We start from the raw sequence: 16,318 nt of genomic DNA, 5'->3' as shown, positions 1-16,318 counted from the left end.
GTCTTGCAAATTCAAATGCTACTGCTATTTCTAATACGTCAAGGTAATAGTTATAAGATGTTACCAAAAATGTTCCTTACGTGACATGTTGATGTTTATGTTCACCAGAAAAAGAAAACATGGAGCCGCCATGAATATGTAAAAGTGCAAGCATTGCAAACCACAAAAATTTGTGCTAGCTACATTTGAAATTAACTTTAATTCCTTTCTGTACTCTTGTGAGTAGGGAGTTGTCTGTGGAGTTCAATGGTAAGTTGCAGTAACTAAAACACATAAAAGGTTTAATTGAGTCCGACCTCCTTTCCATGTATTAAGGCAATATGGATGTAGAAAGTATGATGTGTCACAAATATTTTTCCTAATTTCTTTTTGTTAAAGTAAACACTGTATGCTCTCTCTTATGAGTGAGCCTTAATCTCATTGATTCATGGTTGTTGGCTTGTTTGCCTCAATTGAGCGCCTCAGCCCACAGGTAATGTGGCTGAAACTCCCAGCTCCTCTGCACTTTTCCATCCCCGGGGCTCTGTGCTCCACTGATGATGAGCTGGGTTTCTCTGCCCCCATTACAACCACCCCCTCCCCAAATAATCATAACGTGCGAAGTCAGCATACAGGGAATGGCAGTTGCATGGACGTATAGACACTGGAGCCTTCTTGGAGTTCATCGTCTTTAATGTCAGGATATGTCAATCATCTGTCAAGTATTTTCACTGTTCTCATTCCTAGTTGTGGATCAGAAGTATTGCCATATTATTGCACCAATGAATGCACAGCAACAGCAAAAACGTAAAGCCCTCTCTTCCTGGAGTGGTCTTTGAATCTCAGATCCTCTTTGCTCAGAGCTCAATGTGATGAGCCTTTAAATGGAAGTACAGCCCCCAAATCTTATTTCTCTTCATAACCCCATTAACTATAAAGCAGGACTTCCTGACGACCTCCCAGAGGCCCACAGGCCCTGGACATATATCTCATTTCCTTATAAAGATCATCTTGTCAATCAGAAGACACATTCATTGCCCGAATCACAGACTCTTACCACTACCTGTCTTACTTTCTCTCAAATCCTAAATTCAACCAAGGCAAATCCACAAGCAAGAAACCTACTTGCATGTCTATCCTTGGTCTTTGTTTAGAGCATATGTAATTTCTTTGGGAAAGTATCCATGTTTTACAAACCAATCAGTGGGACATATGGCTTGACAGTGGAAAGGATATTTGAAACTGGGGATCGTCATAGAAAGTTCAGGAACACATGGTCACTCCATAGATGGTCCACATAAGCTGCTCCAGAGATCAATCAACCACCAAAGGCATTATCCCATCTCCCTTATGACAGCCTTTTGCAGGAAACTATCTAAGGGTATTTAAAAAAAAAAAAAAAAGTAGATTTAGGTGAATTCTTAGTAGAGAGTCATAAATAACATTTATTTGTGAACACTAAGTTTCTCCTTTCATTTTTCCTTTAGAAAAATAGACATCTTTAGAAATGAAAACAAGCACATTTTGAAATATGGACTCGTTTGGAACACCTGAGAGTTCGAGGTGCTGAAGGGGATTGTATTTCAGTTGTTCTTGTTGTAAACCTGGCGAGGTGACTCCCTGCTCATAGCCCGCAGCGTCCAGCTCAAGCCTTCTGCCTCCCTTATTAAGATCTTAATTACAGACGCAGCTTAGTTCATCGCTGAAGGGAAGGAATTTTGTTTCTCTGAACTGTGTCTGCCTTTTGGTGTGGCAGGTGCAATTATGATGAGATCATTTCTGGTTTGTTTTTTTTTTTCCCGGAGGAATTATTATTTTTTTTTTGAGGGGGAGGAATATGGTTATTAAGACACCTTTTCATGAGCTCATCAGAATGCAGGAATAATAACTGTGCTCTGATTCTATGGAGACTCTTTCTTCTGAAGAAATCAGAGTGTTTCACCTGTATGACTTCATGATTCCTTGTGATATTTTATAAGGAACATGTTTAGTATCCCCACTTTGCAGATGGGGAAACAGAGGTGCAAAAGGCAGGCATTTCATTGCCACTGGTCTTGCAATGTGAGGACTGAAACCAGATTCTCCTAATTCAGTCCAGGGCCCATCTCCCCATCCGGGGTTTCTCAGCCTCAACACAATTGACATTTAGGACTGTATAATTCTTTGAGGAGAGGTGAAGAGGGGTGCTGTCATGTGCACCATAGGATGTTTAACAGCATCCCAGGGGTCTCTTCATTAGATGCCCCAACCATCCACACACACACAGTCACACTGCGACATCTAAACCACGTCTCCAAACATTTTGTCCCCTTGTGGTTCAAAACCCCCTCTATGGGCTGACAACCACTGTTCTAATTTCTCCTACTTTCTTCTGCTTAAAAGAAATAATTGCCCTACAGGTTTTATGTGATGGAAGCATAGATTTTTATTATGATTGAGGTTGAACTTAAGGTAACAGATCTCAAGCAAAAAGCAACTTCCTCTTTCAGGCTTAGCCCTAATGTGTCCATGTGAATACCACAAAATACTAAGAAGCACAAGATCTTTCCAAGGCCAAGTGTAAAACCCGCAAACCATTTCTGAGGTAACACGTTCTCAAAGTCTTCCTCTGGCTTCTCTTTCTGCATATACATCTAATCTTGGAACATGCATCTAGAACTAGCTCTTAAGAAAGCTATTTTGTTCGCCTAAGCTGACATATAACAAGCAGGAGCTTGTCCGTACACCTACCCACTGAACAATTCCACTCTGAGGTTTTCTTCTGCTCCATTTGCCGCTGCCATCTCTCCTCTCTGCTGAGAAGCTACAACTTCTAAAGGTTTTTCCTCGAGATAGCTCAGCAGCAGTAATGCTGACAGAATGTGACATACACACCCCTCAGCCAAGAGTGTGAATCCATGTTTTAAAACTCTTTGAGGACCTCACAGGGTGGGTGGATATTAGCAATCAGGCATCAAACCCAGGTCGGGTGACATCTAAAACCCTTCCATCAAAGGTAGTATCCCAGTCTCACCAGCTGAATCCTGGGAGACAGACAACGCTTGCCAATAGGTGCACGTGTTGGCACGGGTGGGGCTGCCTGCGTCCGTGTGGGAAGAGCACATGGAATGTGAGAATAGAAAGATCTTTTCCTTTTTTCAGATAACTTTATTAGATGTCATAACTTGTGAATTTTGACTTTGGAGAAGTGATATCATTTTTGGAAATATACCATAACAGAGTAGATCGGAGTCTCCTACTCCTTTATAACTTAATTTTCATTTCTCTTCCCCAAGTACCTGTTTGTTAGAGGGATTTGTCTAGACAGGCAGATAGATGTGATCTGGTGCCAGCACTGTAACGTTGGCTGGGATCCAGGTGGTTGTTTTATTGTTAATAAAGCCTATCTTTTGGGTGAGTGGGTGTCAGAGTGTCAGGCCTTCATCATTATGTGGCGCCTGTCAGATTTATCTGGGGACAAAACCCTGAAAAGAGTTTGTGCCTGCCCCGTGTTTTTGATCCTTTGCCAATATACTATACTGAAAGTTATCAAAACCAGGCAACCTGGGACAAATGCTTATAAATTCCAAGGCTTAAGAGCAACAGTGCTAAATTCCAAGATGGAAAAGAGTCTTAGGAAGGGCATTCTGGCCCAGGAGGAGAAAAACCCGAGATGAGAAGGGGAACCAGATGCTATCTCTGGCTCTGCTGCTAATCTAATCTAAGACCCTTTAGGCTGCAAAACAAAGAGACAGGGTTAGAATGGTCTCTTCTTGTTCTAAAATTCTACTCTAGTCAGTTCTGGTCAACTAGTTCTAATACCCATAGAAACCTAGGTGCTCTTCCATCTTCTTTAAGATCCTTGGAAACTGCTTAGGTAAATCTCAAAGACCACAGATGAGTAGAGAATTAAACTATACACACACACACACACACACACACATACACACACACACACACACACATATATATGTAAAACTTATGATCATCAGATTTGTGAAGAGAAGCTAATTTATTTTGCTTAAGGATCAATCCTCCACCACGCGTTAGGAAATAAAGTTAGCTGTGAAGTTGCACACCTACCTGCCAACTTGAGGCCTTAAAAGTCAGGGAAAGAGAAGAGCCATTTGAGGAAACACTTTCTAATCTCACAGCTATGCTGTTCATTCATATTATATTACTCAATCTGCTCAGACTGAAATTTCTTTCAGAGATTCAAATATTCAAATTTACAATGAGCATTGAATCTTTCCACCAGGTCTCAAGAAGTGATGTCACTTTGGTATATGAGCTATCACAATAATGCTGGGTTCTAGGCGATTCCTCCCCAAATAGGAATAGGTCCGAGTGGAAGAATGTTAAGATTCCTGAACCCAGGAGTCCATGCACAACCGCACACAGGGAGCTGCCCCACAGTGCAGAGATTATTCATGGTGTCTCATGCCGTGTCAAAGGGTACCTTTGGAAGGCAGAGGTCTAATATCACCTGTCTTAAGCACCTCCCACTAGGAAATGCTCAAAACATAATGTTGTGACGAAGGTTCACAAAGCTGGGGAATCTAAGAAAACTTGAGTGTGTGGGGCAGAGTGAATAACATGAAGATTCAGAGAGGGTCCAAGATCATCATCTAAACTCTGCAACCATTTTCCTGAAAATAAAAAATCATTGGTTGAAACTCAGTCCAGGTGCCAGAGGACTCTTTTGTGGGAAATGTGGATCACACCTCACCAGAGTCAGAAGTACAACTCATGGGACCTGGCAGGAGCCTGCTGTTGCCTGTCTGTGTGCTCATTCAGATCATCCCCTGGAAAGTATGTCAAAATGCAGGTGACGGCTATTCCCGGAAAACATGCAGGTTGTATCATATTCTGTCTTCTAATCCCTGTACTTGAAAGTTTCTTGTCTGCTACTTAGGAACATCGAGAGGATACAACCCCCCAAAATTCAACATTCCAGAACCTAGCTGTAAACCAAGTATTGCAAGAATCAAAATCCTGACACTTACAGATATCCTGTGTTCTAAGAATGGCTGTTTCCTTCTTTGAGGGAAAGCCCACATCCCCTTCTCTCCTAGAGGTAGGGAGTGAGAGGAGGAATATAGCCCAAATGATCTCCTGGTCCTCCAGCTAAAGCTGATTTTTGTCAGGTCCCACAAAAGCCCAAGAGCCTTTCTTTCTCCTGTCAGCGTGCCCTGAGGCTGACCTGGATGGTGTTCATCCCCCAGCAGCTTCCTTTAGGACTGATTTCCTTGACAATGGCCATTTCCTTTAGCGGGTCAGTTTCTCAGGGTCTGTCCTCTGTGTGCCTGTGGCGCACGCATGTGAGTCCACCATAGTCCAGGGCTGAAATTCAGGCGGGTGGGGGGGGGGAGGGGGAGAGGGGGTGTGCAGGAAAATCGTGTTGTGAAGAATGTGGCAGCCCAGAGGCTTTGGCAAGATCTCCTGCATAAATATAGAATGAAGTAAAAAATAATAAGAGGAAGCCAGCCATTGATGATGCTATCGGTCTTAGTGACACACCAGCCATTGTCTCATTTCTCTTCAAAGAGCAGTATGAATGGTCATGGAAATTACACGTCACACCTCTCTATATTGGGACAAGCAGATAATTTCCCTGGCAATAAGCTTTCTTGACATTTTGATAGCAGTGGGGACTGGGACAGGCAGGGAGGGTTTGGGGAGCCGAGGGGGAGAAGCTGTCATGTGACCTGAGCGCTTGGTACTGGCAGTTGTGGCCAGTTGCAAAGCATTTTCTTCCCCCTCCTCAGACACAGCTTGGGAACCAGGGACAGCAGAACCCAGACATTCTGGCAAAGTGTTTGAATGGTGCTCTGTCACCTACCCCCAGATGCAGATTGCTACGCTACAGGGAGAAAAGACTCTTTAAAGAGATCATTGTATTTTCATCTCACTGGGATGGTCAGTTCCTCTTGGCCTTCCTGTTTGCTCAGTAGTTGCGAACACCAGGTTCAGGGGGGTCAGGCTCCCATCTGCGTCATTGTCCTGTTTAAATAGGGAGGGGCAGGCACCTTCCTGCTTGCTGTCTCCCATATTCTCTGGCTGTCAGGCCTGAGTGACTTGGATATACCATTTGTCTTTCTGCTTGGTTCGTCTTCCTTCCAACAGTTCCATCTGAGAATTTTGAACCAAATGTCTTGCTGAATTCTCTAAAAAAGCGATTTTTGCCCTTCCTGTGGAGAAACAGGATATCAGAGGCCAGAAAATGGATTTCAATTGAGCAAACGTTGAATGATTATGCATTTGGTTTCAGATAGAGGGCCGAAGTTCTGGAAATGCAAAAGGAATTAGCACCCCTGAACTTCAGGGGTTCACAGCCTTGAAGGGGGATGACACAAGCTATCCTGTAAAAAGATAGAGAAATGGAAGGGAATCAGCTGGGTTTTGGAAAGATAACTACTCTGGGTTTTAAGGCAGAAAGGAGTTACATGCAGGAGAACCAGGTGGGAAGCAATTTCCTGAACTTCCAGAAAAAGAATTAGAGAGTCGCTGAGGACCTGAACTAGGAGAGGTGGGGAGGTGGGACACAGGGCCTGCTGATTGGCTTCCAGGTTGTGAAGAGACTCTGCAACCCTTGGGCTTCTACCTTCAGCAGGTGGGTGCATGCTGTCTCCTCAGAGAGGTCAAGCAGGAGAAAAAGGGGTTTTGTACTTGATGAGTTAGAGATGAAGATGCTCATTAGAAAATTGGGCCTAGGGCATTAATCTGTGTGCTCAGATGCCATCCCATAGAGAAGATTTCATTTCAGAACCAGGGAACCCTTTGGAGCATGACAACCTAAGAGATTGGGGGGGGGTGGAAGAGTGGAGGTGAGTGGTCAAGAGAGGAGGAAGAATCAGGAGGCGACATCATGGAAGGCACATGAGTGTCAAGAAGGATCGTAGTTGGGATCCTTGCCAGAGGCCACTACAAGTAGGCTTCCTTCAAATGGTGTTTGGGACCCTAAATGGCAGTCCCAGTCAGGGTAAGAGCCCCAGCTTTTGAAGCACGAGCACTGGCTTTATTTCATACTGTCCAAGTTCAGGACCTAGAGGCAGGAGGTCGGGCTCCTTATGCCAGTCCTAAGACCTTCTTGCCAGGTGACTTGGAAAATCATTAACTTCTTGCACCTCCCCCTTCTCGTTTGTCAAGAGAAACAGCTGGACCCCCGCTGTGGGAGCTTTCAGGCTCTGTGCGCTGCCATAACTGTCTTGGTGCTTCGCCCAGCAATGGCCGCTTCTGCCAGTCTCTGGAGGCGTCCCTCCAGCCGGGTGTAGAGTTACTCGGGCTGTCTTATCTCTCCTCGATTTGTTTCTGTGTTGACCTTGCCTCCCCTGGAGATAAACATCCAAGGAGATGGGGGTAGCTCTTGAACAGACAAACCAACCGCCTTTTTGGGGTTTTTCTAAGATGATCAGATAATCAGCTTCTGACTCTCTGGGCTCAAGCAATCACATCTTTACATCACATCTTTGCTCTAAAAAAAAAAAAAAGGATCCCTCCAGTTCTCCTTGCTGGAAGAATTAACCCTTGGTTGACCGTCTTAGGAGTCTGTCACTTTTGAATGACATCTGATCAGGGGTGTTCTGGCTGAATTTAATCTGGCTTCTGTCTTTGTGCTGAACTCTTGCTCCAACACCAAATACAGCGCATAAAAACCAAGCTCTTTACACGTGGCTTTCCCTCCTTTCTAATGATGTATTGTATTCTGCTGGGATCTGGTGACATTTATCCATATTTTATCAAGTAAGATCATTTTAGGATTTTTACTATTATTATTTTGTCTTCAAGGGTCTTTTGAAGGTACCCCATGGTTTCATTATTACCATTTGTAGAGAAATATACCAGGAGAGGTGACTCCCCTATAAATTCAGAGAAATGTTGCTTTGAGATATAGTTCTTCCAAAATGTAATGGGGAATAAGAGAAATATAGTCCTATCTAAGGGAGATATTTTTTATATATATATATATATAAACTGTCCAAGTCAGGACCTAGAGGCAGGAGGTCAGGATCCTTATCCCAGTCCTAAGACCTTCTTACCAGGTGACTTGGAAAATCATTAACTTCTTGCACCTCCTTATATTTTATATATAACATATCTCCCTTAGATAGGACTAACCTTTGATTGAGAACTGAGAGGAGGTAAAGTAAGGTTCCTGAGGCCAAAGTACAGTGGCCTATGCCCATGATCCCCAGCCTCAGGAGGCTGAGGCAGAAGGATTACAAGTTTGAGGCCAGCCTCAGCAACAGAGTGAGGCCCTAAGCAACTTAGCAAGACCCTGTCTCAAAATTTTAAAAAATAAAATAAAATGGGCTGGGTAGGTGGCTCAGTAGTAAAGCACCCAGCCCTGGCTTCAATCCCCAGTACCCCTGCCCCCCAAAAAATCCTCACAGTAAACCCATGAGATGGGCACTACCTATGACCAAGACATAAATAAGAGGTTTAATTAGCCCAAGAAACACAGTCAGAATCCCCAAACCAGGAATCCATTTATTCTATAGGCATGAAAAGAATTGGCCATTTTCAGAACCCTCTATTAGATCAATAATGATTTGATGAATCAGTAATGCAATTGAGCCCAGCTAAGACACCGAGTCACAACTAAGACAGCTTAGCCTTCTAGACTCCAGTTCTATTTCCATTTCTGACACCAAAGTGTGACCTCAGGCAAATGATGAGCTGGCTCCCCAGACCTGTGTCTTCACCTGTGAAGTAGAAATGTCGGGCCCTGTGGTCTCTAAGGTCTCCACAGCTGTCACCTGTTGTGCTGGAGAGTGGCTGGGTACAGACATGTGCTCTCTAAAGCTTGCACAGGGGTTAAACTGTTCCCACTCCTGCTCAGCCAGGGCTGAGGATGTCTGTCAGCATATGGACAGGTGTCAGGATGGTGCTGGGCCCCTGACATCAACAGCTCTAAACCCTAATCTCTGTAGGCAGGGGGAAAACTGGAGGGAAGTCATAGGTCAGGGGAACTCACCCACCGTGCCCAGCTTAGCACAGAGTAGGGGGCTCTAAAGCTCCCCCAGGACTGACTCTCCATGTCCTGTTGAAACCTGAGCATGCTGCTCACCAGGTGGAGGGAAGGATAGGGATAGGAAACAGCATCTAGACCCAATGCTCACAAGGGGTTTCTATCTGCCTCTAATCAAGCACAGTCTGGTGTTCTCCTTGGTGCCTCAGGGTGTTCCATGGAGTTGGAAATGACCCAACTCTACTGTGAGTCTCCTGCTGATTATGCTCATTAGTTCTGTGGGACTCTGCCTTTCCGCTGTCTTCTGTTTCTCTTCTGTAATCCTACAGCGATCAACTGGCCCCAGCTCTATTACTCCTGATTTCATCTGGGGACTTCTTTTAGCCATTCCCAAAGGTTGAATGGACCCAGGAGAAAGGGACTGAGACCAAGTAAGTGGTCAGCTCCCTCCTGGCTCTGTCATCACAGCCTAACTGGCGGAGTCACTTCCCCGAGATCATTTGGTACAAAGGATCAACTTCTTGTCCTCTGTAACCTGATGACTTTTCTTTTTCATTATAAAACACCCTAAAGATGAAAAGAGAGAGAAAAAAAGGGTAGATTTTATAATTATGACATATTCTTGGATGGTTCCACAAACTTGGATAGAATATGACCTGATTTTATCTTTTTGTATATGAACTTCTCATTGTTAGAAGGAACCCAGGGTTTCCTGGAATACATACCAAGTACAACTTTCATCTGAAACACAGACTCTTCGGTTTCCCTTGAAATTCCCTTAAAACTCATCTGTCTAGATCACAGGATTCCTGGCTCTCGAAAAGCATAAGGATTTCAGTCCTCTCCTTGAAGACCACCACAGAGCCTCCTGGGGACTGACATCTGTGGCTTTATCTCCCTTCCTTAAGTAGTTGTGCTGGCTAAAAGGAGCTTGGCTGACGGTAGTAGCATTGGATCCCTTCCAACCACTGACCAGACAGGTCCCTCAAATCCAGGGCCGCTCCACAGCAAAGAAGCCCGTATGCAAGACCTGAGCTTACAGGCACAGTACGGGGAAGACGATTAACGTACGTCTGTTTTAAAGAAATGAAAAGCCCAAAGCTGAAGGATCAAGTCCACATTTTTAGAAAAGGGGACAAAAGTACAAAACACAGCCCCGAATTCCACAAATACATTGTGAAAGCCAGTTGCAAGAATGCCCCAGCCCATCAGCAGTCCTTTCTTCCATAAAGGATCCCCACCACAGTGACATTAAGTGCATCCAAACAATTTAACGAAGCACTAGGGATCACTTTTAATTTTCTGAGTGCCTGCGATGAATTTACAATGTTCCCCAACTTCTCCGCACGCCTGGAAGGGGACAGGCACGCAGTCACGGCTGCCAGCGTGCTGGGAAACGTGACTAACGCCAAGGAATGAGATCGTCAGAGCCTTTGAAAGGCTTCCAGGAATGTCAGTCAGCTTACGCTGCCTGCCCACTGCCTGCCCACCGCCTGCTTTGGCTGGCTGCTTAGCCCTGGGCGAGCCAGACTGGCCTTCATACAAAGACCCACGAAAGGGGAAGGCATAGCTCTCAGATGTGAAGGGCGAGATCCAAGAAGTAGGTGATAAAGTGGCAAGACAAGGAATTCAGGAGAGGTATGAGCAGAAGATCGAATGATCTTGGCTTCTGCCTACGTGTGAATAAATTCCTTGTCGCTCCGGCTGTCAAAGCCAGAGATAGAGACTACTGCTGCACATCCCTCTGTGCTTCATTATCCTGGCACGTCTCTCTGTCCTGCCTGCAGAGTCTCCCCATATCCAAGTCCTCTCGAGCATCTCAGGGGATGATCTTTTGGAGCCTTGTCAAGGCACTTATGAAAGTACTTCTCTTTACATTGCAACACTGAATATAGATGCCATGCCGTGTGTAGTGTGTGTTATGTAGGATTTTCTTTGACTTTATTCCTCCAATGTATATATTTTAAAAATTGAGAGATGTCCATTGTGGTCCATCTAGGAGTAGGTTTCCCCCCCCACCCCGCCCTTGAGCTTATTTTAGAAAGGAAGAAGACCATTTTGCTTAGAGAACCATTCTCTGACTCTTCGACAGGGCTACTCATAATTCCTTGGCACAACATCTACAAGTAGAGGAAAGATCTCTCCCGGTGTCTCGAGCTTTTCGGAGGAGGTAGTCTGATGTCATTGGTGGCAGACACAGTGTGTGTATCTGTCTTATGTCTGCCCATCTGTTTTTCTCCTTACAGGCTCTTGTTCAGATTTCTTCTTCTCTTTTTCCAGGAAGTGTGCGTCTCCCTGAGAGCATGGGCTGTCGGTATAAAAGAGACGGATTGAACACACTAAAGTGATTTCCCTTTTTTTTTTTCTTCCTAGAATCTCATGGCAAGGGCCTTATATGACAATGTCCCAGAGTGTGCTGAGGAGCTGGCCTTTCGCAAGGGGGACATCCTGACTGTCATAGAGCAGAATACCGGGGGACTAGAAGGATGGTGGCTGTGCTCCCTACACGGACGGCAAGGCATCGTCCCTGGCAACCGGGTGAAGCTTCTGATCGGTCCTGTGCAGGACGCCCCGCCCAGTCACGACCAGCCCATGTCTGGACCTACGCACCAGAGCTTTGCCCAACAGAAACTCTACCAGGTGCCCAATTCACAGGCGGCATCTCGGGACACTATTTACCAGGTGCCACCTTCCCACCAGAACCAGGGAATTTACCAAGTACCCACGGGGCATGGCACCCAAGAACAAGACGTGTATCAAGTACCACCTTCAGGACAGAGAAGCATCGGGAGCACCAACGGCCCCCACTTAAGTAAAAAGGTAAGTGACTAACTAGAATTTTGTCCCTACTCACTTTCTTTTCCCATTGCATCTGGGGCAACAGAAATGTTCCAAAAATAATAAGTGAAAACTACCCAAGAGTCAATATGCCCCAACTCAGACATCCTTGATTTATTTTATTTTTGCCTCATTTCACCATTCATCCGTCAACAGAATTTTCTTCAACTATCATGGGCCAAATGGTCTTGGTCCACAGCCATTCTAAGTTCCTGGGTCGTCCTGGATCACAGAATTGCTTTTCTCCATCTTTCCGATAGAACTGCTTCTGGATCCTGGATTCTCTGCTCAAATAGTCTCCCATTTTATCTTTTCTTCCTTGAGGGACACAAAGCACCAAATCTTGTGATCCAGTAGTGATTCTTCCTTGACCAAAAGCTAGATCATAAGCCCACTGGCTTGACTGGACAGAGAACCCACCAGGGAAGTAGAAACAGAGAAAAAGCCAGGAGTAGATCACAGCACTAACTTATTCTTTAGGGACTAAAGCTGGACTCATTTAAAATACACAGGTACTAGTGGATTTGGAAAGAAGCCATCCCTACATCCTTGAAGTTATTCCTGTTAATAATGCCAGGGAGTAAAAAGAGTGGAGCTTAGATATTTCTGAAGACATCAAGTTTAAAAAAAGAAAAGAAAGGGATGATACATTAATCAGCATGCCATCACTATAACTAAATATCAGAGGCAGCTAACTTTATAAAGAGAAAACATTTATTGAGCTTGCAGTTTGGGAGGATCAAGGGCATGACACTGGCATTGGCCGAGATCTGGTGAGGGCCCTCTCAGCGACAGCCACATCATGGCTCAAGAAGCTATGTGTGGAAGAGTTTATGTCACCAAACAGGAAGCTAAAGAGAGAGAGAGACTGGGGTCCCACAGTCCTTCAGAGGACACACCTCCAAAGGCTGAGGACCTCCTGGTAGGCCCCTCCCAAGGTTTCCATCACTTCACACACTAGAAATCAAGCCTTTAATCACAGTAGACCCTTGGGGGACACTCAGACCACACCCAAACCATAGCAGGTGGAGAGCTTTTCGTCACCCTTATAATCTGGAATACTACAACAATTTGCAATAAATAGAAACGTGTTAACTGAAGACGAATGGTGAACATTTGGTATATTTTTGATGCTTGTGATGAACCAAGGGGTGAAGAAGGCTTCGTGGTGTCTACACTGTAGTGAGGGACACAGTAAAACACAATAATGCAGGGTGGGTACATGTGCTATGAAGATGAACGTCAGTGGGCTTTTGGTGACAACAGCCCAAACCAGGCTGATGGGTTGGTGTGCATTACAAGGGACGGAGCTTCCCTTCCATTAACTTGCAAATTCCAGTGGGTTCTTTGAGGTTTGGTATAAAGAATGGACTGATTTAATAGGACAAGAAAATATCTCCAAATTACAAGAGGGATAATGAAGTTAGGTGGCAGAACGAGCCGATTGGCTCTTAGAAAACTAAATACAGATGTTATAGATGGGCCCTCCCTCAAACAAATCTAGTACAAAGGCTGAACTTCCAAACCCATGTAAATTAGGGAATATCTACTTGCATGGCTCTAGAAACTTTAGTTGAAAAAATGGGGGAGGGGAGATTTATTGTTGAATTCCTTTATTATTTTTCATCCATATAACATTCTTTTAATTAGAGGATAGAGTTGTATATAATAATTGGGTTCATTTTGACAGAATCATACAGGCATGGGTTTTTATTTATTCCCTATCAATCCCCAGTTCCCTCCTTACCCGCCCCTCCACCCTCTCCCTATTCTCTACTGATCTTCCTTTCCTTCGCTCATTTCTTTATTTTTGATTGGTGCTTTACACATCAAGGTGGAATTCACAGTGGTGTATTTATACAGGCACATAGCATGATTGTGTTAAATTCATTCTGCACCTCGGCTAAATAACAAGACCACTGACGCATTTTCTAAGCACTTTTTTGATACAAAAAAATATGTTCTAACAAAACACTTCTCAAGCGCATGTGATCCGAGTGTGCGTCTAGGAGGAGGAATTCTTGAAGAAGCCAGGAACAGCCTTCCGACTTAGCATTCCCCAGGACATCAATCTCTGGCGGGGGCGATAGTTGGAGTCTTGACCTTTCAAAGTCCTTCTTGCCCCGGCGATTTTGGATGCAAAGGGAAAGCCAGACCTGCTTGCTCTCCCTCTCCCCCCACCCCTCTTTCTCTGGGGGAAAAAGAACAGTTGAAAGGTGTGACTATAAATAAATAGCTTCTCTTAGTCTTGGTTGCTTGCACCTTAAAAATAGCAAGCCTGGGCTGGTGCAGGGCAGATGGGGGGTGGCCGGGACAGGAAGTGCTGGGCTGAAAGGTGGAGGGTCCTAGCTTTCATCACAGTTTATCTTGGCAGGAAGGTGACGTGTTTTCCTTTTTAGACTCAACCTTTTGAGTTCCAAGTCAGAGTAGTCCGACACCTCCGACTTCTTGTTGTGCACGCTGTGACTGTGCATGATTTTCTCCAGGGCGCTAGTCCTCTCTGAGGCCAAAGGCTGTGACTCACGTTCCCTTGGGTGGATGTCCAGGGGCCACAGGACTGGGGTGGCTCTCAGGCAGTCCCTCCCCGTGCTGTTCTGTTCTGTTAATTCTACATTCTGCGGAACATTCTGTGTTTAGCCAAGGGACCTCTGCCAGCCCTCCAGGGACAGGCAGAGCTGTCCTGGGGAGTACCCGCAGCGGTAGCCCAGGGCCCTTGGGCTCTGGAGTAAAATGGTGGCCAGAACAGGAAGAGCAGGAGAGAATAGGGAGATAGCTTCATGCACCCTCTGTGATACCCTGACCTCCCCTTGAAGCAGCTCAGTGCCTTTGGGTCTTTAGGACACATGACCTAGCGCACTGTCCCAGAGATCAAGGCTCACAGGACCCAGGGGTGAACTGACCTCTGCTTCCTTCCTTCCCACCCCCACTCCACCTCCTTCTTTCTTCCTCTTTCTCCTCCCCCCTCCTACTCCATCCTCCTTCCTACTCCTCCCTCCCTCCTTCCCTCTCTCCCGCCCCACTCACTCTTCCTCCCTTCCTCCCTTCCTTCTTTCCTTTCCTAGAAGAGAACCTTCAGCAGCTTTTCCAGGTAAAAGTGACTATCTTGACTTCTGCCAGCATCTTCCTTGCCATGTAGCTTCTCAGTGGGTGGCTGCACTTAAGGCCCCAAGGGGTCATCTCCTTGCCCGGGGATCAGGCCTGGTCTTGTCTTTCTGGCTTGGCTTGGTGTGAGTTCTCATTTCAGCAGTTTTACTGACTCTCTAGTAAAGCAATTTGCTTGTTTTCCCTTTTAACCTTTACTTTGCTCACAGGCTCATTTTTTTTTTTCTTTCTAGTTTTGCATTTGGGACATGGTAATAAACCTAGAACTAGACGTTCCTGATGGCTTAAGCTGTGCTCCCTAAGAGTCATTCAGCAAGAAGATGAGAACACAGTGGAATCTTCTTGTTATTGTTTGTTTGTTTGTTTGTTTGTTTTCCTTTGTGCTAGGGATTGAAACCAGGGGCACTTTGCCACTGAGCTACATCCCCAGTCCTTTTTATTTTTTATTTTGAAGCCAGGGTTTCACTAAGTTACTCAGGGCCTTGCTGAGTTGCTGAGGCTGGCTTTGAACTTGTGATCCTCCTGCCTCAGTCTCCCTAGTCACGGGGATCTCAGGTGTGTGCCACGCCCCCCCCCCCAGTTGGCATATTGTTTTGAATCACACAAACATCACTTTAAAACTTTAGTGAACAGAGACTCACCCAGGGAGGTGGGGGAGGTGAGTTAAAGTGCAGATTCCCAGGCCCTTTCTCTCAGAGAGCGTCATGCAGTGGGTCTAGGTGGGGGCCCTGGAATCTGCACTTGACTGAGCTCCTTGCATAGTTCTGGGGTGGGGTGGGCCAGGACTACACTTTGAGAAACACTATAAAGGGAGGATGCAGGGGCTTGGATAGGTCCCAACATGATTGAGTTTTGGGGACTTTCCATAGTTCAAAATTCCCTCAATGTCACCATAAACTGTGGGCTTCAGAAGTTTTGCCCACCACAGTTTTTACTACCAATGAATCACTGAATTTAAAAAAAAAAAAAAGACAGTGAATCCTGCCTCCTCTCCCTTCTCTGTCTGTGGGAAACCCCGGGTTCTACCCACCCTCCTGCATCCCAACCCCATTCACTGACATTCATCACTCATTAAATCAGCATTGAGGCTGAGAGAGGAAGTCCTGTCATCCCACCTTTCATGAGACACAGGGAGCATGAGTGTTGAGGAGGAGCGTGGGTTTCAGGGTGAATCCCCACTCCTGGTTGTGTTTCTTCTTGGCTGTGTATCCCTTGACAGGTCACAGACCTTCCCTCAGTGTTGGTTCCTTTATCTGTAAAATGGGCATAATTGTGTTTATCTCAAGGGGCAGTTGTGAGAAGTGGATGGAATGATACCCAGAAATCCCCAGGCACAGTGCTGAGCATAGCAGGGGTCTAAAAATGAGTCCCCCTCCTTGTGTTTCTTTCTTTTCCCAGAGTTTTTCTTGAACTATGTCAATCTGTTTCTTTGCATGTACTGAACATACA

The 16,318-nt window shown here is 45.4% G+C and overlaps 1 protein-coding gene across 2 annotated transcripts in view; it reads left to right on the top strand.

Moving 5' to 3' along the window:
• Nucleotides 1–16,318, top strand: part of Nedd9 (neural precursor cell expressed, developmentally down-regulated 9) — a 104,407-nt gene that overhangs the window by 64,473 nt on the left and 23,616 nt on the right. For both annotated transcript variants that reach the window (XM_046453451.2, XM_046453452.2), the window contains exon 2: nucleotides 11,303–11,749. In XM_046453451.2, the coding sequence (XP_046309407.1) occupies nucleotides 11,303–11,749 (447 nt within the window). The remainder of the gene's footprint in view (nucleotides 1–11,302; nucleotides 11,750–16,318) is intronic.

The sequence above is a fragment of the Marmota monax genome, unplaced genomic scaffold, assembly GCF_021218885.2.
Source record: "Marmota monax isolate L192 unplaced genomic scaffold, Marmota_monax_Labrador192_F-V1.1 WCK01_AAM20220418_F8-fsc00029, whole genome shotgun sequence".
Lineage (NCBI taxonomy): Eukaryota > Metazoa > Chordata > Mammalia > Rodentia > Sciuridae > Marmota > Marmota monax.
The sequence above is the reverse complement of the archived record's forward strand: the minus strand, read 5'-3'. Positions and strand labels throughout refer to the sequence as shown.